The sequence below is a fragment of the Hemitrygon akajei genome, chromosome 5, assembly GCF_048418815.1.
Source record: "Hemitrygon akajei chromosome 5, sHemAka1.3, whole genome shotgun sequence".
NCBI lineage: Eukaryota > Metazoa > Chordata > Chondrichthyes > Myliobatiformes > Dasyatidae > Hemitrygon > Hemitrygon akajei.
In genome coordinates, this window is record NC_133128.1 from 136,372,944 (window position 1) to 136,398,640 (window position 25,697).

A 25,697-nucleotide genomic window follows, 5' to 3' on the forward strand; every position below is an offset into this window, starting at 1 on the left:
AATCACAGGAATACCCACCCATCACCACAGTGCAAAAAAAAATCAAAGGGTAAACCTACAAGATAAAATTAAAGCAGCACTTGGAAATGCCATGCCAGTATCAAACCGCCACTATCGAAAATCTGTATGGTTAATTTTACAGAATTAACTTTTTATCTTTCCAATAATTAGGTATTAATCAGACATTACAGATAGTATGAAATATTCATTTTAAGTTATAGTTTTGGTAAAATATCTCAAGTCTCCCAATTTTTTTTTAAATTGGTGGAAGCAAGAGGCGAGGAGTGAAGAGATATAATTTATTTCAGCCTTTTTATGTAGAAGGACACGCCAAAGTGAATATGAAGGCAAAATTTAAAATAATCAAATGGACACTGAACCAGGGAATGAAACTTTAGAGGGGTAAACACAAGCTTGATTGAAGAAGTGGGTTCAAAGAGTGTCTTTGAGGAGCTTCAAAAAGAAATTTGGGGCAACATAGGTGATTCAAGGTAGCATACAGTGGGGCAAAAGGGGACGGCTTACAGATGTCCAGAGTCAGGAAGGAGGGCATATCTGTGTGGAGAAGCCTAAATGTAAAAGAGATATTGAATGACCAATTATGAAGAGTTATGAGGGCGAGAAATTTAAATTTAAACACAAGATGCTACTGGATAATGACCATAAGCAGCGTACAGCACAAGATACAGTTGTGGAGTTCGTGGAGCACAGAAGATGCAAAGACAGCCATGAAAATGCTGGGTGGGTCTATGATTGATAAAAAGCATAATACAATTATGTTTTCTCTGTGTATCAAATTAACAAACATAGTTTATAAACTAGTTTGCATGATGCAACAGTATTTCTCCATCCTCAATTCCCTTGCTCTAGAACTAAATTTACAAAACCAAATGAGGGGCCATTCAATCCATCCAAAGTAAGGAATTATTTGGTTAATCCAATTCCCATCTGTTGATCCTGACTTTTTTCCAAATATTTATCCAGCATTTTTTTTTAAAATGTGATTAGAGTTCCTTCTGTTATCACATTCTCAGACAGTCAACTATTCTATGGGTGAGAATGAAGTCCCTCAAATTTCCTCTAAACTTTTCACCAGCTGTTAAATCGATATCCCTTAGATAGCAAACTATCAAGTCTGTTCTCTCAGCTATTTTAAAGGATACAACTGGGTCTTTTAAGAGACTCTTAGATAGGTACATGGAGCTTAGAAAAATAGAAGGCTATGCGGTAGGGAAATTCTAGGCAGTTTCTAGAGATGGTTGCATGGTCGGTACAACATTGTGGGCCGAAGGGCCTGTAATGTGCTGTAGATTTCTATGTTTCTAAAACAATCCTGGCCTAGCCAATCTGCACACAAAGTAAAACTTTCCAACTCTGGCAAAGTCCTCATAAATCTCCTGAGCACCCTCTCTAATACAATCATACTTTCTGCATTATGGGATGAATAAAACTGTGTGAAGAACTCCATTATGATTTAATCAGTGCTTTATTCGGTTTTAGCATGATCCCTGTACTTTGGTGCTTTTCACTTTTGCTGATGAAGAACCCAGTGCCTTTTAAACCAACTTATCTATTCCTCAGAACTGAGAAAGATGGCTTCTTTGACTGGAAATGTTAACTCCACTCTATTTCCACAGATGCTACCCAAGCCCTGACTATTTCCAGTGTTTTATTTCTTCAGCTTTCTAGCATCCATGGCTTTTTGACTTTCATCTTACTCTACATGCCTACCCTACTTGTGCAGGGATTCAAGTGCCCACTATGTGTCCTTTTAAATCTTCCACAATTTATCACTCATGCCCTTGATTTGTTTGCTCTCTCCCAAATGCATCTCATACTTCTTTAGTTTGAATTCCACTCTCCAAAACTTTTTCCACCTAACCAGTCCTTTGTCAACTTCTTGCAGTCACAACAAAATGACTTTGTTATGGCACCTATATTTAAGTTCAAATCACTGACAAATAGTGAAGAAAACGACCCCCTGTACAATCATATTGGAAAAGCACTCCAATCATGAAAGCTCCAGTTGGCTGTTCCTTTTACCAAACCAAGCTAATTTTTTATCCTAATATGTCAGTGTTCTCTGGATCACATGCCAAATGTCATAACACTAAATTATACCTTTGCCTGAATATTTTCATCTTGTGTGGAAAAGTACTGGTTAAAATAGGGGAAAAAACATTCATATTTGTTGGTACATTACAGAGGAAATGCTGCCAGGTCATGTCTGATACGATATTTTAACAGACTGCTGATACAAATAAGAATAAAAATGACTCATGTCTAGATTATGATGTCCAGCAAAAGACGAAAAGCATGGCATGTGTGAGTCTGCAGCTTTGCTGCTAGTACCTGAACATCTGGATCTTGAGCAAGGAGAAACTGCTTCTAGTAAAAGGTGGCACTGCATTTGTGCAAGTACCTTCACAACCACAAAAACTAATCTTTTGGCCTGGATTCCACCATAAAACAGTGGTTGTCCTAAACTACATCTCTTGTATCTTCTAGTTATGAAGATATTAATAACCTATAAACCTGCACATCTGTGGGATATGGGAGGAAACTAGAGAATGTAGGGGAAACCCACGTGGTCACAGGGAGAATGTAAAAACTTTACACAACACCCAAGTCTGAAATAAATCCCAAGTCTTCAACTTTGTAAGGCAGCAGCTCTACTAGCTGTGCCACTGTACAGCCTATAATGCATTTCCTATTACTATTATTTGGCTGACTACCTATTAATACTTATTAGTTGTCTAATGAAGAACTGATTACTTTTCTAGTAAGGAGGGTAACAAAATGAAAGAGGGGAGAAACATGCATGATCTTGACCCAAAGTTTCAACAGATGGAATGTCCCTTGTTAAAGGCATTACAGTTAGTAAAACTTTTAAAAATATAACTTGGCATAGGCTATATTTACTGCTCATCACTAGCTGCCCTGGGATATTATGAGTTCACATGGCTAGGTTGGGTTGGTTGGCAGTGAAGGGATGACATTATTAGTAAACTTTGGTTTTTTTTAAACAATCTAGCACCCTTCTCGTTTACCTCATTCTTTGTTTAAAAAGATCCCAGGGTTAATTTTTAAGTTTCTTAATTTCTCAGTATGGTACAACAAAATATCACACTAAAGGAAGTTGAAATCTTGGTTAATATGATGCCGAGAGCAGAACATAACCCATTTAGCTGCAGATCTGCATTATTGACATAAAGCTGCACTGTCACAGGTGCCATATTTAGATGAGGCCCTAACTGCCTTTCAGATAGTGATAGAGGATTCCCTTGGTGCTATTTTCAACATGAGAAAATGTACCATCCCTGGTGCCCTATTCACAATTTATCCCTCAGTTAACTTAGATTTTTTTTAAAAAATTCAACAATTCATCTAGTTATTATTACATTGCTGACTATAGGACCTTACAACAACTGGAAAAGTGCTATGGAGTAGCTTGATATCATGAAAGGCGCTATTTCCATTTGAGTATTCTGACTGGTTCTGAAACTGCAAATATTTATGTTTCCTGCCTCTAATAACTTTCCCTTCAACAAGCATAAAGATAAGGAAACACTTGAAGTTTCCACAGTGTACACTCCACCAGTGACACTCCTCAAGGCACTCCATCCAAGCCAATCAAGAGCACATTCAACTATAGATTGCAAACTGAAAGGAGCTCCAATGAAGGTAACATTTGATTGATTCTCCAACTACCCCTGGGTTCTTAACCTTAAAGCTAGGTGTCAAAAAATTTACACAGTTTAAGCTACCTTACAAAAAGGAGTATTTTGTTTTTAAAATCATAATCAAAGGGAGTTCATAAGGCAAAAAACTTATTAAAACAAACTATGAAAACAAGGGAGTTACTTAATAGATACAAATTATTCAGAACTTCAGTATTCTAAGCCATTCTTCCCCTGAGCCATTTTTAAAAAATCACAAGCTGGCTATGGGTGGAAGAAAGAATATATTAGTTCTCGGTTTAAGCCAATTCATTTGCTCTGCTGATTAATAAATCTATTCCAAAGGTCAATTGTACCTGATTACTTACAGCCAGACTGGCTGTTCTGAAGTAAATACTGGCATGGCTGTCCCAATGTTGATGATTTATTGCTGAAACAAGAATTCAGTTAATACCTGGTTCACATTCATTTCTGTCAGTAATTTGTTGGCAAGATCTTTCTCACTCTTGTCTGCTGCTTTATAACTTACAAACAGCTGTTAAATGAACACAACATAAGCATGAAAGGCAGGCAACGGATAGAATTAATACAATTGGAGCATGGTTGTGAACATGCTTATTGAAAGAACTTAAATGTGGTTAATAAGTCAGCTTAAGGAAGGTTAATAAATTCATTGTACAAAAATCAAGACAACTCAAATGGAGACATTCGCCAATATCTTTGTCCCTTGAAGCAATCTAGCTGGGGTTATAGACCCTGCCAAATTTAATCTTAAGATGTAATGAGGTTGCAACTGCAGAAATACACACACACACACTCTACTCAGCAACAGTATTCTCAAGGCAACACCATCAAGATGTAATGAGTTCTCAACAATTGCATTCTCCAAGTGTTCCAATTGCCTGGCAATTTAATCTCACCTGCTATTTTCAGCAGTGCCATCAATGACAACATTTGCCTTCTATTATGTTCTTCTGTATCAAAACAATATCTAAATGGCAAGGTGATAAAGTCTCTGCACAAACCGCAGAGAATATTAAAATGGAGGAGTAAAGGGCTCAGGGCAAATAAAAGCAAAATAACATGAAGCATTATACAAATTGATATCTAATAAACCATTATGTAAACCACATATACAAAGAAGAAGAAAGATAAATGAATGGCTCCTTGAATTCATGTACAGGAGCATACACAATAAAGCATCAACTCCTTCCAATAATCACTATGCACCTTATAAGAGCATACACATCTGTGCAACTACAGAAGACGCGTGGGCTTAATGCAGTCCTTCATAAACAGTCAGCTCAAACTTCCTGTGCAAGCCCCTGTTCACATATAAAGAATGGTACCCTGCATTGGAAAGGGTCTGGTAATCATAAATTAACATTATTATTTTCAAGAAATAATAAAATGAATATTTATAAATGTATCATTGCCACCAATGTACAAAGCAGCAATTTCCCTAACACTGGAAGCCAATAAAGAATGGATTTATGCTCCCTTGACCCGCTGTTACAATACAGTTAATAATTTCTGAGAAGCATTCTTTCTACACAATTTGTCTCCTGTAAATAATCCTCATAACACAAGAATTATTTGATGTAATGTCTTCAGCTGCCCACCCAAGCTTTCCTACTCCTGGTCTCATTGAAATCAGAATCTTCCTAATATCTGGCAAACCAGAAAAAGAATACACAATCAACAGTTTAAAGAAGAGACTTTATTATCTGGTACTGTAACGCACTGAAAAGGTTTGCAAAGCCTTTGCATGTAATGGGATTTTTTTTTTAAATATCAGATCATTAATTTGCTATTAAAATGGATAGAAGTTCTTATTTGTCTTAATAATTCAAAGGCTATAAAAAAAATGAGCGTGCTATTACCAGAATAACAGTCGAAAATTTAAAACTGGTTAGAAGCAATCAGTGATTATTTTTCATCAGAGCAATTGACCACGGTAACACATGTTTGAAACAATGTTTAGTGCCACTCAGCTTTGCTCTACACACCAATGATACTGTACTCCCAAAACAGAATGGCAAATGGTGTCATCAGAGTGCTAAAAGCACGGAACACTGCAGCTGGGTACGTTACCTGCTTAAGTTACAGGATTACATGAGAAGCTGTCAAATACAGTTTCTCTGATGATGCACATAAAACAACTGTGTAAAATAATGAATTTCAGCAATGACAAGATAAACAAATCACCACACACTAATGACACTTGCAGGTCTTTAAATGAACCACAGTAACCAGTCACAACTGAAATTCAAGTAAGATTTTTTGTTCTCATATAATCACAATTATTTCCATGGTTGAAAATCTTGCAAAGGAGATTAATCAAATTCCATGACTTAGTGTTAATGAAGCAGATTATTATTTGGTTTATAACTGTGTGTGCCAGGCAATTTATTGCAATTTCTCACACAATTCTTGCTAAGAACTGCAGCCCTGCACATCATTCCATAACTTTTCACCATAATGGAAATCAAAACAGTTCCTTCGAGGAACTTCTCTACATTCCTTCCAGTTCAGTAACCTTAATCTCCTGAGAAAGGATTAGATGTAAGGCCAAGCAGAAAAGGAAAGAAAAACAAGAGAATGCAAAAATGAAAGAGAATGGAAGCACATAGGTTGTGCAAATGCCAGTCCAGAGGTGCAGAGGAGTGGTGCAAAGGTGAGAGGCAGGGATGTGCACACTGGGGCTAAGAGACAACGAAAAGGCAAATAAGCTATGAATAAGAGAGAAAGTAAACAGAGGGAAGTAATGGAGATAAAAACATAAGAGGAACGAATGAATATAGGAAAAAGAAAAAAGGGAAGAAAGGAAAATCTGCTCAACTTTAACTAATTCTTGCTGGGTTTATCTGAACAACCAACCACAATAGGTCTCTTGCTAATGCAAGGTTAGGGGTAAGGGCATTAACATGTGAATTAATAAACAATTTTAGATGGCAAGTAAATTATTATTATTTTGCAACACAAGTTTACAATTTCATGAAAAATGTAAAGATTTCTCTTGCTTTGTTAGAACTTTTGCACAAACAGATTTAATATTAACATGAAATGCTGGTAGAACACAGCAGGCTAGGCAGCATCTATAGGGAGAAGCGATGTCGACGTTTCGGGCCGAGACCCTTCATCAGGACTAACTGAAAGGAAAGATAGTAAGAAATTTGAAAGTAGTGGGGAGAGGGGGAAATGCGAAATGATAGGAGAAGACCGGAGGGGGTGGGATGAAGCTAAGAGCTGGAAAGGTGATTGGCGAAAGTGATACAGAGCTGGAGAAGGGAAAGTATCATGGGACGGGAGGCCTCAGGAGAAAGAAGGGAGGGGGGGAACACCAGAGGGAGATGGAGAACAGGCAAACAACTAAATATGTCAGGGATGGGGTAAGAAGGGGAGGAGGGGCATTAACAGAAGTTAGAGAAGTCAATGTTCATGCCATCAGGTTGGAGGCTACCCAGCCGGTATATAAGGTATTGTTCGTCCAACCTGAGTTTGGATTCATTTTGACAATAGACGAGGCCATGGATAGACATATCAGAATGGGAATGGGACGTGGAATTAAAATGTGTGGCCACTGGGAGATCCTGCTTTTTCTGGCGGACCGAGCGTAGGTGTTCCGCGAAACGGTCTCCCAGTCTGCATCGGGTCTCACCAATATATAAAAGGCCACACCGGGAGCACCGGACGCAGTATACCACACCAGCCGACTCACAGGTGAAGTGTCGCCTCACCTGGAAGGACTGTCTGGGGCCCTGAATGGTGGTGAGGGAGGAAGTGTAAGGGCAGGTGTAGCACTTGTTCCATTTACAAGGATAAGTGCCAGGAGGGAGATCAGTGGGAAGGGATGGGCGGGACGAGCGGACAAGGGAGTCGCGTAGGGAGCGATCCCTGCGGAAAGCAGAAGGGGGGGGGGGGGAGGGAAAAATGTGTTTGGTAGTGGGATCCCGTTGGAGGTGGCGGAAGTTATGGAAAATTATATGTTGGACCTGGAGGCTGGTGGGGTGGTAGGTAAGGACAAGGGGAACCCTATCCCGAGCGGGGTGGCGGGTGGATGGGGTGAGGGCAGATGTGCGGGAAATGGGAGAGATGCGTTTGAGAGCAGAGTTGATGGTGGACGAAGGGAAGTCCCTTTGTTTAAAAAAGGAAGACATCTCCTTCGTCCTGGAAAGAAAAGCCTCATCCTGAGAGCAGATGCGGCGGAGACGGAGGAATTGTGAGAAGGGGATAGCCTTTTTGCAAGAGACAGGGTGGGAAGAGGAATAGTCCAGGTAGCTGTGAGAGCTTCCAGTGGCCACACATTTTAATTCCACGTCCCATTCCCATTCTCAGGTTGGAGGAACAACACCTTATATACCGGCTGGGTAGCCTCCAACCTGATGGCATGAACATTGACTTCTCTAACTTCCGTTAATGCCCTTCCTCCCCTTCTTACCCCATCCCTGACATATTTAATTGTTTGCCTGTTCTCCATCTTCCTCTGGTGCTTCCCCTCCCCCTTTCTTTCTCCTGAGGCCTCCTGTCCCATGATCCTTTCCCTTCTCCAGCTCTGTATCACTTTCGCCAATCACCTTTCCAGCTCTTAGCTTCATCCCACCCCCTCCGGTCTTCTCCTATCATTTCGCATTTCCCCCTCCCCCCACTACTTTCAAATTTCTTACTATCTTTCCTTTCAGTTAGTCCTGACGGCCCGAAACGTCGACAGCTCTTCTCCCTGTAGATGCTGCCTAGCCTGCTGTGTTCTACCAGCATTTTGTGTGTGTTGTTGTTTGAATTTCCAGCATCTGCAGATTTCCTCATGTTTGCTCTAATATTAACATGACCTAGATATGGATAACCAGTAAAAGTGTACATGATCAGCACACTATTCACCAAGCTAAAATCACCATCAAAGCAAGCTAAGAAAATGCTACAAATCCATTTCAGTTCAATTTGAACAGCACAATGGGCCAGAATGTAACTGGCCAGTGTGGTGCACTTAACAGGTAACCTATCTGATCATAGAATATGTACACAACACTGGAAGAACTCAGCAGGTCAGGCAGCATCCATGAGAAAAGAGTAGCCAACGTTTCAGGCTGAGACCCTTCATCAGGAATGGGGGGGGGGGGGGGGGGGGGGGAGAGAGGGCCGAAGGCCCAGTAATAGAGATAGGGGAGGGGGATAGGGCCTAGAGGCTCCATCTGATCATACATTGTCAAAATCATACAGATCCATACAGTGACATAAGCACGCCTACAGCTAGGGGAGTACAACTTGAGCATGGCAATGTAGCAGGAAATTCTAGTCCCAGATTTCAATTCCTGATTGTGCTTTAGCTGATCAATTGAACACTTCCAAGATCAATACAACCAATATTTGACATTTTAAATAATGAATGTCAGTCCTTATATAAAGTTTGCTGATATTGTTGACAAAACAGCCTTCAACACATCAGCAGGAAAATGGCAAAGGAACAAGCTTATTTGGCATAGGTCAGGTAACCAGTTGCTTGAAACTGACATTCATATAGTTAAAATACAGAAAAGATTACTTATCTCATTGAATAACTCACTGAAGCGCGCAGTTAACTTTTTCCAAAGCTAATTATTCAAATCAAAAAGGCAGTTATCTCAGCCTCAAATCACAAACTTACACTTTAATGTTTGTTTGTTTTTTAATTTAGCCCAGTTATAACTATTATGAATATTCTGAGTCTTGCTGCAGTACAACCCATTGCAATTTTACTATTAAATGAGTCATGCTTTTATCAAACACAATGGCCAAGGGAGGCAAATGTTATTCCAGTCACATCTAATCACAGGATTCTTGGTGAAAATAAAGCTGATCATTTGACACTGGTATTATCAAGAAAAAATGGAATAAATAATTTACAATGCTCTGCTGCAGAGAAAAAAGACATGACTAGCCAGCATTCTCATTAAGGAAAGCAGAAGTCAGACACCACACCACCAGCAGCCCCAAACCTCCACACATGAGCAAGACAGAAATTTATCTTGGATCAATATTGCACAGACCCTAGTATCCCATTGATAGCAAAATTAGGAAAACCTCTGTACAGCAAATGAGAAATAGCAAAGGCTTTCAATTCATGTTTTCCATATAATAACCAGCCATAGCTTGAATTCAATGTGGAACTCTAACCCCTAAAGTCAAAATCAGAACATTTCAACCCAAGGACAAATTTCCATTTTGGTTTTCTACTCATGTCAGCATAAGCCTATGTCGGGCCCAGGAAAAGGGGCAACCGCAGCATTAATGGAATCAAAGCAAATGATCATTCTAGCATCAACCAGGATTCTACCTTGCTGTTCTGTAAAAGTCGAGTGAGATGTTCAAAGCAGTTGCTATTCAGGAAGATTGCCTGAAGGACAGGTCTGTCAGAGCAATTTAACATCTCTGGAATAGTGTCTGCAAAAAGAAAATCCAAAAAGTTATCATTTAATATCCAACAAAAATGTGACTCCAAATACCTCACTATTCCCTTTCCCTCGGAAAATATGATTGGAACCTTTAGACTATTCCTAATAATACTCTTCCAACTACTTTCCCTGCTTATACCCTTCATAAACTAGTTAAGTTACACTTCTGCTGCCTGTATCCAAACTTTCAAGTCTTTGTATCTTCATCGTTAAGTTCAACAATTTGCAACAGGTCCCCAGCCCAGTAAATGAAAAAGATTTTAAAAAATTTTCCATCCTGGGTTTAAACCCTTCCTTCACCTCAGCCCTCCAAATCTCTGCAGCCTACACCACTGGACAATTAAACAACATAACTAAATTCTTTGAAATTTATCCAAATTTCTACTCTGTGCTACTGGTGGCCATGCCTTCCTACACTGTGGAATTCCCTCCGCAAACTTCACTTCCTTGGTATTGTTATTCAGACCATAAGACATAGGAGCAGGAGTAGGCCATTTGGCCCATTGAGTCTGCTCCGCCATTCAATCATGGGCCGATCCAATTCTTCCAGTCATCCCCACTCCCCCACCTTCTCCCCATACCCTTTGAAGCCCTGGCTCATCAAGAACCTATCAATCTCTGCCTTAAATACACCCAATGATTTGACCTCTACAGGCGCTCGTGGCAACAAATTCCACATATTTACCACCCTCTGACTAAAGCAATTTTTCCGCATCTCTGTTCTAAATGGGCATCCTTCAATCCTGAAGTCGTGCCCTCTTGTCCTAGATTCCCCTACCATGGGAAATAACTTTGCCATATCTAATCTGTTCAGGCATTTTAATATTTGGAATGTTTCTATGAGACCCTCATTCTCCTGAACCCCAGGGAATTCAGCCCAAGAACTGCCAGACGTTCCTCATATGGTAAACCTTTCATTCCTGGAATCATTCTCATGAATCTTCTCTGAATCCTCTCCAATGTCTGTATATCCTTTCTACAATAAGGAGCTCAAAATTGCACACAGTACTCCAAGTGTGGTCTCACAAGTGCCTTACAGAGCCTCAACATCACATCCCTTCTCTAATATTCTGTACCTCTAGAAATGAATGCCAACATTGCATTCACCGCCTTCACCACCGACTCAACCTGGAGGTTAACCTTTAGGGTATCTTGCATGAGGACTCCCAAGTCCCTTTGCATCTCTGTATTTTGAATTCTCTTCCCATCTCAATAATAGCTACCTGTTTATCTCTTCCACCAAAGTGAATGACCATGCACTTTTCAACATTGTATTTCATTTGCCACTTCTTTGCCCATTCCCCTAAACTATCTAAGTCTCTCTGTAGGCTCTCTGTTTCTTCAACACTACCCACTCCTCCACCTATCTTTGTATCATCGGCATATTTAGCCACAAATCTATTAATCCCATAGTCCAAATCATTGACTATACTTCGTAAAAAGCAGCAGTCCCTACACCGACCCTTGTGGAACTCCACTGGTAACCGGGAGCCGGCCAGAAAAGGATCCTTTTATTCCCACTCTGTGTTTTCTGCCAAACAGCCAATGCTCCACCCATGCTAGTAACTTCCCTGTAATTTCATGGGCTCTTATTTGCTAAGCAGCCTCATGTGTGGTACCTTCTCAAAGGCCTTCTGAAAATCCAAGTGCACCACGTCTACTGCATCTCTTTTGCCTACTCTGCTTGAAATTTCCTCAAAAAATTGCACTAGGTTAGTCAGACAAGATTTTCCTTTCAGGAAACCATGCTGGCTTTGGCTTATCTTGTCATGCGCCTCCAGGTATTCCATAATCTCATCCCTAACAATTGATTCCAAGAACTTCCTAACCACTGATGTCAGGCTAACAGGTCTATAGTTCTCTTTCTGCTGCCTCCCACCCTTCTTAAATAGTGGAGTAACATTCTGATTATCTTTTGCTAAGTTAAAAGCATAATGCAAACAAAAGTGTTGTCATAACATAACACAAAATACTGGATGAACTCAGCAGGTCAGGCAGCATCTATCAAGGGGAATAAATAGTTGACATTTCAGGCCACGTCCCTTCATCAGCACTTTCAGTTCTAAGCCCAAAACATTGACAGTTTATTCCCCTCCATGGATGCTACCTGACTTGCTGAATTCCTCCAGCTTTTTGTATCTGTTTCTCTAGAATTCCAGCATCTGCAGTATCTTGTGTTTTTCATAACAAAAAGAGCTCCATTTCTATTTATTATTTTCAAAATAGGTGCTCAGCTATAAGTGAAAGACATTCAGAGCAGGCAGTCTACTCACTCAACATTTGTATCTGTAGTGCAATAAAACTGCTCTCCCAATTCCGTGATTTGCGATTGACCAGCAATGCAACGTGATCTGAGTTGAGCAGTTTGAAGTAATTCTCAAGGATTGTACTGATCTCCACCTGTCGTTGATCAGAGCTGCTGGTAAGCAGTACATGAACTACCTCCGTCAGGCACTTCAGGGTCAGCTCCAATTTATGGCTTACGTCCTCTGGGTCCTTGTCATCCACCAAATCACAGTCTGCCAGCACCCTCATCAATACTTCCATTGTAGCTGGTGAGATTGCCTGGAGTGCATTGCGCTGAAATAATGTGATAATTCTTCATAAATAAACCAGTGACATTTTTATCTATGATCTAATTATACATCCTTTCCTTCCAAAATAAAACTGTATATGACAAGAACTGGTTGAAACAATAGTTCTGTCAGGACAGTCCTACTTTTGGATCTTGGGGAGGTGGTAAAAAATGAATTATGTGAGGTTAGGGGATTATGGGGCTGGAGGCTCTAGAATGAAGATATCCTTAGAAAGTAAGGTTACTGAAGTCTAAGTGACAAAAGGTATGGTGTTCAATAGTAAGGCCATGTCAAAATTAAGCCTCAGACAAAATTAAGTCTAGTATCTTGGCTCAAACTCTCACCAGCATATTTAGCTTCAGTGGACAATCTGATGCAAAGATTGACAGGATCTTTCTCTCCCCACCCCCCCCCCACCCCCCCCCCCCCCCACCACTTGCCAATGAAGCGTGTCTCCTCAATTCTGATCTCTGGAATTACTGAAACAACTAGCACCCTTCTTCTTACACTCTCTACATCTATTCATTACAAAAACACCAATGCAGCATTATTTTCCTCAATTTTCCCACCAAACCTTCAGTGAACACATAGCACTCCACTTGTGCAGAATCAACACCAACACTGGTATCAAACCTGGAGCGCTGCTATCATTCATCAAAGAAGTCTAAACCTTACAAAAGCCAAACCTCAGTTTTCAGGTATTGTCTCTCATCTTCCTCTGGACCACGACCACACCATTGAACACTGTGCTATCATCTCTTAGCAATCAGTGATGATACTTTCTCAAGAAGTCATGCATTCGTACTGTCTGGCCTCGTAGTTCCCTAACCACATATTGTCCACTCCTACAAACTCCCCAAGATCCACGAGTAGGATTGTCCGGGTAGACCCACTATTTTAGCCTGCTGTTATTCCACAGAATTAATTTCTTCCTGCCCTGACTTAATGCTTTCTCTCATTGTCCAATACTACTCCATTGAAAGCCTCCACCAGTTTGAGAGTTTCTGGGTCCCATTCAGGTCACCTTCACCACAAATGCCCAACCCCCTACATCTCCATCTCATACCTGGATGGTCTGAGGGCCCCTTCTTGAACAGTGGCTCAATCAGTCTCCCTCCACCACCACATTCACTCCCTAGCTGAACTCATTCTTATGTTACATAGCTTCTTTGCCAACTCTTCACCTTCTTCAGATCAAAGGTGTGACTGTGGTGACTGACATGAGCCTCAGCTTTGAGTCACTTAGTGGAATACGTGGAACAATCCTTTCTTCAGACCTACTCGAGCTTTCTTCCTCAATTCTTTTGCTGGTACATTGATGAATAGAAGGGTGCTGCTTCCTATACCCATACAGAACTTGAAAATCGCATTGACTTTGCAGCCCATTTCAAATCTGCTCTTATTTTTACCTGGTCTATTTCTGATTTTCTTCTTCCTTCTCTTTCTTCACCACCACATGAATTAGATTCATGAGCCATATCCCTTACCAACACTACTGGCTCCCACAGTTATCTCAACTATATCCTCTCTTGCCCTACATCCTGTGACAATTACTCTCATTACCTCCGTTTCTCCAAGTCTGTCATTTCCATTCTGTTGTCAAGATTTTCCATGCCTATGCCTCTGAAATTTCTTCTTTATTCCTCAACAATGGACTCACATCTGCCATAGTTAACAGAGTGCTCAAGTGCATCTTTCTCTTAAACTTCTGCTGTCACCTATCTCCTCCTAGCCAGTCACTTAGGGTTCCCTTTGTCCGTGCCTTCCACCCCAACAGCCTTCACCTTTAATGAATTCTATCACCCGACACAATTACCCTTCCCTCGCCATCTCAACATTCTGAAGGGACCATTTTTTTGCTGCACACTGGTTTGCTCTTCCTCCTCCGCCAATCATTCTTCTTTTCAAAGGCCTTTCTGTCAATATTGAAAGACCTTCCCTTTATGAGGTATTTCTCTCTATAACATCTTAATCTTTTATCTTGTCTCAAACAGGGAGCTCCAGAATAGAAGCTAATGTTTCCACTAGTGGGAGAGTAACAAACAGGAGGATGTAGCTGAAAGCAAAAATCAAGGGGCCAACCATTTAAAACTGAATAGAAATGTCATCTCTCAGAGGGAAATAAATCTCTAAAAATTCTCTATCTAAAGGGTGCTGGGGGTCAGATCATTTTATATATATATTTAAGCTGGAAATGGATATATATTGAAAAGATTGAAGTAATGAGGGTTATGAGAACTGGCACAGGAGTTCAGGCCAACACAGATCAACCCATAAGCATTTAGCATATTCTGCTCTTACTTCTTGTGTTTCCATGTCTGATAAATGTTCATTAGTCTGAAATATTCACTCAGCTGCTTTTGTACCAGCTGAACTTCATTAGCATTTCTGTTTGCTCATGCTTCTACACTGCAATTGCCCTACTGTTTAAATTATTTGTGGCCAACAACAAAGCCCTTGGGGTGCAGTTCTTACCTGCCCACCTGCAACAATGGCCCCAAAGAGATGAAGAAGGCAACACTTCAGACTCTCTTTCAGATGTTCACTCTCTTGAAAACATTCTGAAAATTATAAAGCAAATTGATCAACTAAAAGGTAGCTTGCCCATCAAAATAACCAACTGAAAGAGATTGTGACTGGTATAATCCAATAAGAAGTTTATTCATTTGACTAAGGTACAAGGAGAAAGAACTTGTCAAGTATGACTGGCAGTTATTCTGGTTATGTTTGCCAACATTCACTTATTTTGATTGCAGTGCTATGATTAAGATTGTTTACATATATAATTCAGTTTCAGTATTTATAACACATGAGAAATCCATGACAGTGCAATCATGCAATTCCTTCAGATCAGCTTTTCATATTCAAAAAAGTATAGCTCCTTTGTGTCAGTTGTTTACAATTTTGGTCTCATTCTTATCTGTTTTCTACCTCTGGTTTAAATTTCCAACATCCTAACACCTCACTCAGGACCATTCAACATGAGAATCTCCCGCCAGTGCAAACAATTTAAGGAGGTACTTTTAGGAGATGATTGAGACAGATTAACATCAACAGATTTTGATCTTGTACTATTGTTATCTTCAAAATGAATTTTGCAAATTATAGGTTGATGTGTTGTAGCTGTTCTATATAATATAGAATGTCTGGAGCTGAGGACAGTACCCAAAACTGAATCCAGTGATTTACATATGACAACATTAATAATATCATGGAGTTATCTCAAGGGGGAAATTACACTCACATTACAGTGGGGGAGAAAAGCAACAACTGCATTCTTCACTTGTGATGCAATTTCAAAGAACTTCACAGTAACAGCTGTTTTCAGATCAATTGGAGAGACTTTGAAATTCTGCTTCCTATGCCTATGAGTCATGCTGGTTTGATAAAACATGCCAGATAAACAAGCTTATTTTTCACTATACGTCATTCCAGATTACATCATTTGGAGGAACACAGCTCTGTTTAATTGGATTCAGCTTGCACTGAACCATTCTAAACAACTAAATAGTTAATAGCACCATGTGGCGTGGCAACTGTGAATTTTTTTATTAGGCTGCTTCAATCATTTATTTTCTTGGAAAATCTCTTGGTACAGATTGTAATGGCTTTAATGGGTACACTGCTTGATCAGGCAGAATGGAAATGGTCGGGCGATTCCCTGCTAGCCAGGTTTTGTAACCAAAATGATTGGTGAATGATTACATTTACAGATATAATTTGTATTTAACTTTTACAATTTAACAATTTACTGCATTTTCCTGGAGAAATTAGCAGTTTCTTTGTTGGGAGAAGTTGTTATTTCTTTCTCCTTTGCTATTCAGATTCTGTTTTCTGCACAATAGTTTAATGTAAATCACATGCCACACCTCAAATTCACTGACTGATAGTGTTGTCAATAAATAATCTGAACAAGGACTTCTTTCTTATGCAAACATTTGAATAAACTTTGATTTGATCATATTATATACAAAACAGCCTGTTATATTTTCCAATTCTATTCCTGGCCAGCCTTAAATTTCCATGAGTGCAATCTCTTTTTGAATCACTCTGACACTATGAAAAGGACTCAAGACAGACAGTCCCTCTTCCAAATCATGTGATACAAAGAACACATAATAAGACTTGAGGTAAAAAAAACCATTGGAAAGTAAAAAAAGAACTGAAACTATAAGCACATTGATAAAACATTAAATATAACCCACCTTTCTGATGGTGGCACTGACATGTAAAGCTCTCCTATCAGATTCCCTCTTCTTTAGCCCTTTTACCTTTTCCATCTAGCACCTCCCAGCTTCTCACTTCATCCACCCCGCCCCCATCCCAGACCAACCCACCCATCTTTCCCTTCACCTGGCTTTACCTGTCACCTGCTGGCTTGTACACCTCCCCCCCCCCACCTTGTTATTCTGGCTTCATCCCCCCCCCCCTTCCTTTCCAGTTGTGATGAAGGATCTTGGCTGGGAATGTCGACTGTTAATTGTAACCTGTAGACGCAGCCTTACTTTCTGTGCTCTTTCAGCATTTTGTGTGTGTTAATCTGGATTTACAGCATCTGCAGAATCTCTTGTATTTACGACCTGTAAAGCTTGTTCACTCTTCATCCCTCTCAACCAGTTGGTACTCATGCTTGGAGTACTGACATCAAAACATGATTGACTAAATGTATTATCTTACTTAAAATTTTTAAATATATTTTATAATTATAATACAGAACTTCAATCAATCCACCCACAAAGGTGAATGCAATCCGTTACCGATCCTGCAGCACTACAGGTGGACCACAAATATAATGCTAGTTATCAGTCTATGGACCACTCCTCATAATTTGTGTTTAATTTGTTTTCCGGGGAATGCTGCTTACATGCTGTGCCCATGATACTGCTGCAAGTAAGCTTTTCATTGCACCCATGCATACACGCACCCGTGTATGACTATAAACTTGACTTTGATTTTGATTTAAAGCAAGTAAGATGTACTGCACTCACAATGGAATTACAAGGTTCAAATAATTACTTAAGATTATGCTACATGACAAACATAAAATAATAATTGACATACTAAAAACACGGCTGCATCAATGACTATATGATTTTCAAACTGTTGGTTGAAGATTGATTTTTCAGAAGGAAATCAGAATTTTCCAATGTAATTACAGCTCTTCCTGTGTATTATACTGATCTGCCAGCCCATATTATGGTCTGATTTGAAAACAATATCCATAACTACCCAGCTCAGAGCCAAGAGTTTTGGCAAATGAAATAAACAAGCCAAACAATGACTGGCTGGCAAGCAAGTTGCAATGCTCATGTCCACATAGCAGGCATTCTGGAATCTGAAATAAAAACAGAAAATGCTGTACGCATTCGGCAAGCTAACCTGTACAATTCTTACAACTGTCAAGAATTCTTAAATTCTTTTAATTTAATATTTCATTTATCTTAATGTTATATAAAATATTCTATAAAATCAATTTATAATGTAAATAATATTAAAATACACATATTATAAAATTCACTTTATTTAAATTTAACAATTTATTTTAATTAAAATACTTCTAACAATTTAGTAAGAATGAACATTTCTGGACAATAATGAATTCAACAAATTCAATTAATCATGTTCTCCAGTTTTTCCTCTTTCCATAGATGCTGCCTGACCAACCCATTTCAGGATTCTCTTTTATTTCAAATTTCCAATGATTACATTTTGTACCTCCAAGTACCGTTAATTTGCTCATTCTCTTTCCCATCTTCATTCATCTCTTTGTATTTATTTCTCCACCAGGTGTGTCAACAAGCCTTCACCATCCCTTCTCAGACACCTCCAGCTCTGATATCATGCTGTTTCTCTTAGTCTCCACTATCAGAATCAGGTTTAATATCACCGACGTATGTCATGAGATTTGTTACAGACAGACATTGCTTCTGTTCTCTCCACCCCTCCCCCTTCTATGCAACTTAACAGACACTCAACTTCTAAAGTCTCCTGGCTCTGATGATGAGCCAGGAGAAGCTTTAACTATGTTTCAGATGTTACCTATACTTTTTTTTTTACTTTACTTATAACAAATTTGAGACTGCAATGGTCAACTTTCTTGGCTGTTACCAGTTGCCAGACACTTCAGATCTGCAATGTAAAATGGTAGCACTCACACCAGCATTTGTTATTAATGTCTTACTTTCTACAGAAAACACAATCATAGGCTCTGAGTAATCCAGGCTTGGTGAGCTGTATTTTCAAACTGCTAACTGATCTCATCTCAGCACCTGCGATAATTGAAACCTCTTTCTCTGCAGAAGAAAATTTTCCTTAACTCTTCCTTTCTCTATTTGAGGAATTCTCATTATCATCCTATCACTTCACTTCTCACACTTTCGCAGGATGGTATGTCACTGATGTATCAAGTCCAGACTAGAAACTGATGCGGATTGGATTTAATTAGACTGCCTGCATTCTTGCTGTCTGGCCAATTCAAAGTCAAAGTAAACTTATTTTCAAAGTAAAGACAGTATATGTTACCATATACTATACTGAGATTCATTTTTGCAGGCATTTACAGAAAAATAAATACAATAGAATTTATGAAAAATATACATAAACAAGGACTAACACACAATGTGTAAAAGAAGACAAATAATGCAAATAACAAATAAATAATACACAGAGCACAAGCTGTGGAGTCCTTGGAAAGTGAGTCTGTAGGTTGTGGAATCAGTTCAGAGTTGTGGTGAGTGAAGATATCCACACTGCTTCAAAAGCCTGACAATTGCAGGGTAATAACTGCTCTTGAACTTTGAGAAGAAAGCATATCCTGGATGGTGGGGGTCCTTGATGATGGATGCTGCTTTCTTGTGGTTTTCAATGGTGAGAAGGGCCAAATGAATGGCCCAAAACAATCAATGTCAAATGAAAGGAATAGCAAGGATTCCTCAACCATGGCTATGCCCTTGATGTGACTGCCTCAGGGAAAGTCCAGGCCAACAAGTGCTGGAACTGCAAACAAATCAACCGAAAAACAAGGCCATGGGGGTAGACAGCAGCATTTGTGAAGTTTTAAAACTTGTGTAGACAGAACATTGGACATAGCCTCATCTCCCATATCTGGGAAGAAAAGAACATGCTGAAATTCTCAGAGACATCATAATTATAAGCTTCTTCACCAAAGGAGACAGATTCAGTTGCTCTAATTGCACAGGGTCTTCTTGCTGCATACTGCAGAGTAAACTAAGGACAGCGGTCCTCCTCAACTATTACTTCCTTATGATCCCTGGATTGCAACCAAGATTATGTCCATCTACAGGTAGTGGTTATGTTGTTTACAGAGCATCAATGCAAGAAATAGCATCAACAGTACACAGGGGCTTTCTTGATTTCACTAAAGCCATTTGATTATACCAATTGAGAGGAGGACTGAAGCCTTCTTCTTAAATTAGGCTGCCTGCAGAAATTCTAACATCTGCTTCACAATATTGTGCAAACTACCTGAATGAAAAACCACACCAGAACCAATCTCAGTGTAGACTATGACTAAACCAAGTCTATGTCATCGCACTGACACTTAGATAAGAGAACATACCAGTTTCACCACAACGATGAGACTCACCTGTAACATTCCCCCACCCCCTTCAGTGCAGCTAATCTATAGGACAAAGAGGAAATTCAAACTACATTGCCTCCACTGCAGAAACAACTTCTGTCATTGAACTGCAGTGCAACAATTGCATTTGCATATTTGCATGCTTGGGGCTGAGCTTCAAATTATCGTCGACTTATTCATTGATGCATAAATAAAACAAGCCTTGTACTTTTGTCCACAAAGAGTCCTCTACAAACTTGGCTTCACTGTACAACACAATCCTCTGACAAGTCTCCAGAAGAAAGCATCTCTTCCAATATTTTATAAAATTATGAGAGGTATAGAGCAGACAGTCAAGAATCACTCTCCTAGATGGTGTCATCATCGATTAACTGGACTCTTGCACTCATTCCTAAATCACACCATTACTTCCTTGTGTACAAGAAAAACAGCATTGCCCCATCAACAACCTGTTCTAAAGTTTAAACAATGAGATGTAATTATTATACAGGAATTGACAAGTTGGATACAGATATTGATCAGTTGGTATCCTTGTGGATGTTCAAATTCCTTATTTGCATATCAGTCACCAATCATACCACAATAAAGTAGGTATTAAACAAATCTATATGTTACAGGCCAATAATACTTCAGAATAAGTAAAGCAACTGACCAATAGTGTCACTCTAGAATCTTCTGTTTGCATCTTTTTCTTGCATTGATATGCCAAATGGCTCCAGCCCCATGCCATGCAAAGGAAAGCTATGAGCTTCAAAGACTTTTCTTGCCTGGGTTGACTCCGCACTATCTGTAAACTATCCCTGCTTGGACATTATCTAAACCTTTGGCTTCTCATGACTTCCACAATAGAAATGTGAAATACTAGAGGGCAAGGTTTTGTTAAAGCGAGAAAGTTTAAGAGATTTACAAAGCAATTCTTTATTCCCCACTCCTACACCTCTCCTGAAAGAGTGGTAGGCATGGATTGTGCTGCCAGACGAAGTGGTGGAAGACATCACACAAGGTATTTAGGCAGGCACATGAACACGCAGGGAGTGGAGGAATATAGATCATGAGCAGGCAGATGAGATTATTTTGGCATCAAGTTTGGTATAGACATGTTTCATTCACTACCTTCCAAAGACTGAGGAAAAAAATACGTTTGAAAGCCAAGACTTCAAATCCAACACAAAATCGATGTCCTTAACATCTGCAAATCCACAGGAAGAACAAGAAAACAAACAGTGTCCTCTCTCCAGTCGGCATTCCAGCTTTGAGACCCTCATTACAGTCAGCTCTGATGTAATGTCAATTGGTCACTGAATATCAGACTCCCGACGTTGACACACAACTCTGGAGAAGGGGGGGAAGAAGGAACTAATGGAATGACTTGAGAATTTTGTGTCCATTTGTCAGGGATACACAGAAAGCCTGACATAAACATCAGAAAGAATTTGCCACTTCCCAAACTACTACCTGTCTACCAATCAAGCACCTTCTAACTCAGATTCTCCATCCTACACCACATTTTCTGTGTGATCATGGGAATTTCCTCCCACATCCCAGAAGTGTGTGGGCCCACAGATTAATTGGCCACTTTGAATTATAGGTAAGTGGTGGAATCTGGGGAGGGACAGGAAATAAAAGCTGATAGGAAAGTGTAAAGGGAAAAAATGTAGGATCCTGCCATCTTCAAAAAGGACCCCATCACCAAATACATCTTCACCTCCCCCCCACCCACTTTCCACAGGGATTGCTCCCTCTGTAATTCTCTTATCTATTCATCCCTCCCTACCAATCTCCCTCCTGGCACTTATGCCTGCAAGCAGAGTAATTGCTACACCTGTCCAGTCACCTCCTCCTTCAGCTTCATTCAGGGCCCCAAACAGTCCTTCGAGGTAAGGCAACACTTCACCTGTGAATCAGTTGGCATCGTCTACTATATCTGGTGTTCCTGATGTGGCCTCCTCTACATTGGTGAGACCTGATGTGAAGTTGGAGCACCGCTTAGTTGAGCACCTTCACTTCATCCATAAAAAGCAGGATTTCCCAGTAGCCATCCATTTCAATTCTAATCCCATTGCCATTCTGACATGTCAATCCATGGTCTGCTCTACTGCCATGATGAGTCCATTCTCAGGGTGGAAGAGCAACACCTCAGTCCATCTAAGTAGCCTCTATTCTGACTGCATGAACACCAATTTCTTCAACTTTCAGTAAGTTTTGCCATTCCATCGTCTTTACTTCCAGCCTCTAGCTTCCCTCTTACCTCTCCTCTTCTCCTCACCTGCCTATCATCTACCCCGGGTACCCCTCCTCCTTCCTTTTCTCCCATGGTCCACTCTCTTCTATCAGATTCCTTCTTCTCCAGCCCTTTTCCACTGATCACCTCCAGCTTCTGACTTCACCCTCTGCCATCACCTTCTTGCCTGTACTCTGTCCCCTCTCCACCTCATTCTGGCTCCTTCGCCCTTTCTTTCCAGTCCTGAGGAATGGTCTCAGCCCAAAACTTTGCCTGTTCATTCATTTCCATAGATGTTGCCTGACCGGCTGAGTTTCTCCAGCATTTTCCATCTGTTGGTAATGTAGGATAATGTTGGGAAATGGGTACTTTAGTCAGTACTTTGTGGGCTAATGGGCCTGCTTTCATGTTCTCTCTCTGAAACTCTATGAAGAACGCTATAGGACCCACAGTGGCAATATCATCTGTTGTAGATCCCACTGAAATGGAGTGAAAGCAAATCATCCTTAGTCCCAAGGACTGCCAAAGAAGCAGTTATTTGGCCAAGAGGCTAGTATCAACACCTACAGGCCAGATCTTACAGCATCTACCAGCAGTCAGAAATAGGACAAAAAATGTTTTGGAGAGAGGTTATTGTGGGCAGATGGTGGGGAAACAGTGCCTTCATATCTGCAGTCATTTATTATCTCTGCAATCCAACAGGAAGATGCACCACTTGCTTAGCAGGAGCAGTATGAATGAATTCATTGGTCACTCTCTCAACAGCTTGAAATTGTCATTTTGACTCTAAATATCTCCAGATCGTGCTGTTTTCAAGTCAGAACAGCTTATGCAAAAGACTCCTGCTAACAGCTCAGTACACTTTGCCCAATGGTCAGTTATTATCTAACTAGTTCTCAAGCTCTGAATACAAAGGCCCAATTTGTGTTGGGTCATGTACTATGTTAATTAACTGATAACATCAAGTATCAGCAGGATGTACCACAGTCTGGAAGAATTGCACAAAACAAAGAAAACATTTCATTCCCTGATAAAATGATTCAAAATCAGCTCTATATCAATTAATTCTGAGGGGGCACTTCAACTGGGGACAAGCAGATAAGCAAATATTTTTGTTTTCTAAAAATAACTCATTGGACTCCATTCCATACAAGGAAACTACCATTGTCAAAATTAATATTTTAAAGCACTAATGGATATCTTATTGTTCAGCATTTTTATTTTTGTTTCCACTCCCTCTTTCTTTATCTAACAGCCGGCGATTATTATTTTTGCCAAACTATTTTTATAAACTGCATAATTTCTTTAGTTAATTCATTCCTTTACTACTATACATTTGCTCCTTGCTTGTAATTTTCTGCTTAAAGCATCAGTTCAATTTACTTTTAATGTGTACTTCAATTTTACACAGCAATCCAAGGTTCTGGGCAAAATTGACAGACAAATTCAAAAGTTGTTGGAAAATTCTTACAACAGAAAGTGCACACCTCTTATTTCCCAATCATATCCTGCTCACTCTTGCATTGAAGCAAGGATTACTCTTATTCACATACATCACAATAGCAGAGCTGCATCATCTGGCTCAGGCTGTTGATGCATGTATGTAAACCTACAATGTGGGTTAACATATATGATAGCCATTAATAGTAGATAACAACAGAATACAAGGCAGGGGTTTCATCACCCAATACCCACACAAACATACCTTCGGCAGTAATTCAAATTGAGAGCCTTCACGGACCTTTAACATCTATATTGTAGTCATAGAGTACTGCAGCATGGAAACAGATCCGTCTGCTCACACCAATCACAGCACCATCTCTGCTTATCTCAGTTACTCACGTTCAGCACAGTACCCTCCAAGACCTTCCCCTCCATGTACCCATTCAAATGCCCCCTACGTTTTGCTATTGTACCTGTCTTGCCTACCTCTCCTGGCAGCTCACCATAGGTAGTCAAAACCTTCCGTGGAAAGTTATCTCTCAGGTCTCATTTAAATCTCTCCCCTCTTGGATCTATGCCTTCTGGTCTTGGACTCCCCAGTCCTGGGAAAAACACTATGACCATCCACCTTATTCGTACCCTCATCATTTTATAAACTTCTATGAAGTCACCCTTCATTCTCCTATACTCCAAGGAATAAAGATGTAGCGTGACCAGACTCTCCCTATAACTCAGATGCTCAAATCCAGGCAACATCCTCATAAATCTCTTCTGCACACTCTTCAGCTTGACAATTTCTTTCCTATAAAAGGGTGACCAAAACCGTATACAATACCCCAAGTGCTGACTTACCAATGACTTGTAACTACAACATAATGTCCCTGCTCCTAAACTCAGTGCCCCCTCTGATGATGGCAAGCATGCTAAGCACCTTCTTCACCACCCTGTCTACTTGTACAGCCACTGTCAATGAATCGTACAGATGTACTTCCAGGTCCCTCTATTCCATAAAACTCACTTCACTGTTTTAGCCCTACACCAGTTTGACTGTCCAAGATGAAAGCCATTTGCCTTTCCTCAAACTATTTCCCTAATTGATCAAAATCTCATTGTAATTTATTGTAACCTGCTTCAGCATCAACAAGAACCCCTAATTTAGTATCGTCAGCAAACATGCTAATCATGCCATGTACATTTACATCCAAATAATTTGCAAAAATAATGAATAACAAGTGGTCTCAACACTGACTCCTGGTGCACAATCCTAATCACAGATCTCCTGTTACAGAGTCAACCTTGAACCATTAAAACAAGCAACACACAAAATGCAGGAGGAACTCAGCAGACCAGGCAGCATCTAAGGAAAAAAGTACAGTCAACATTTTGGGCCAAGACCTGAAACGGCGACTGTACTTTTTTCCCCACAGATGCTGCCTGGCCTGCTGAGTTCCTCCAGCATTTTGTGTGTGTTGTTTGGATCTCCAGAATCTGCAGATTTTCTCTTGTTTGTGCTTCAACCATTAAACTCGCTTCCTCTCTTCGAGCCAATTTTGAATCCACCTTGCTAGTTCCCCCTGAATCCCATGTGACCTAACTTTCCAAATCAGTCTTCCATTTAGGACCTTTGTTAAAGTTTTTACTAAAGTCCATGTTGGCAACATCCACTGGCCCTTCTTCATTCATCCCCTGGAAAAACTCCAGAAGACTTGTCAGGCATGACCTTCCACACACCAAACCATGCTGACTATT

At 40.0% G+C, this 25,697-nt stretch overlaps 1 protein-coding gene across 3 annotated transcripts in view; it reads right to left on the bottom strand.

The window, feature by feature from the left end:
• Positions 1-25,697, bottom strand: part of nbeal1 (neurobeachin-like 1) — a 275,988-nt gene that overhangs the window by 145,794 nt on the left and 104,497 nt on the right. For 2 of the 3 annotated variants that reach the window (XM_073046590.1, XM_073046589.1), the window contains exons 7-10: positions 15,160-15,245; positions 12,382-12,688; positions 9,991-10,097; positions 4,135-4,215 (exon numbers count right to left, since the gene is read on the bottom strand). In XM_073046590.1, coding sequence (XP_072902691.1) covers positions 4,135-4,215; positions 9,991-10,097; positions 12,382-12,688; positions 15,160-15,245 — 581 coding nt within the window. The remainder of the gene's footprint in view (positions 1-4,134; positions 4,216-9,990; positions 10,098-12,381; positions 12,689-15,159; positions 15,246-25,697) is intronic. The other variant, XM_073046591.1, reaches the window with a different exon arrangement.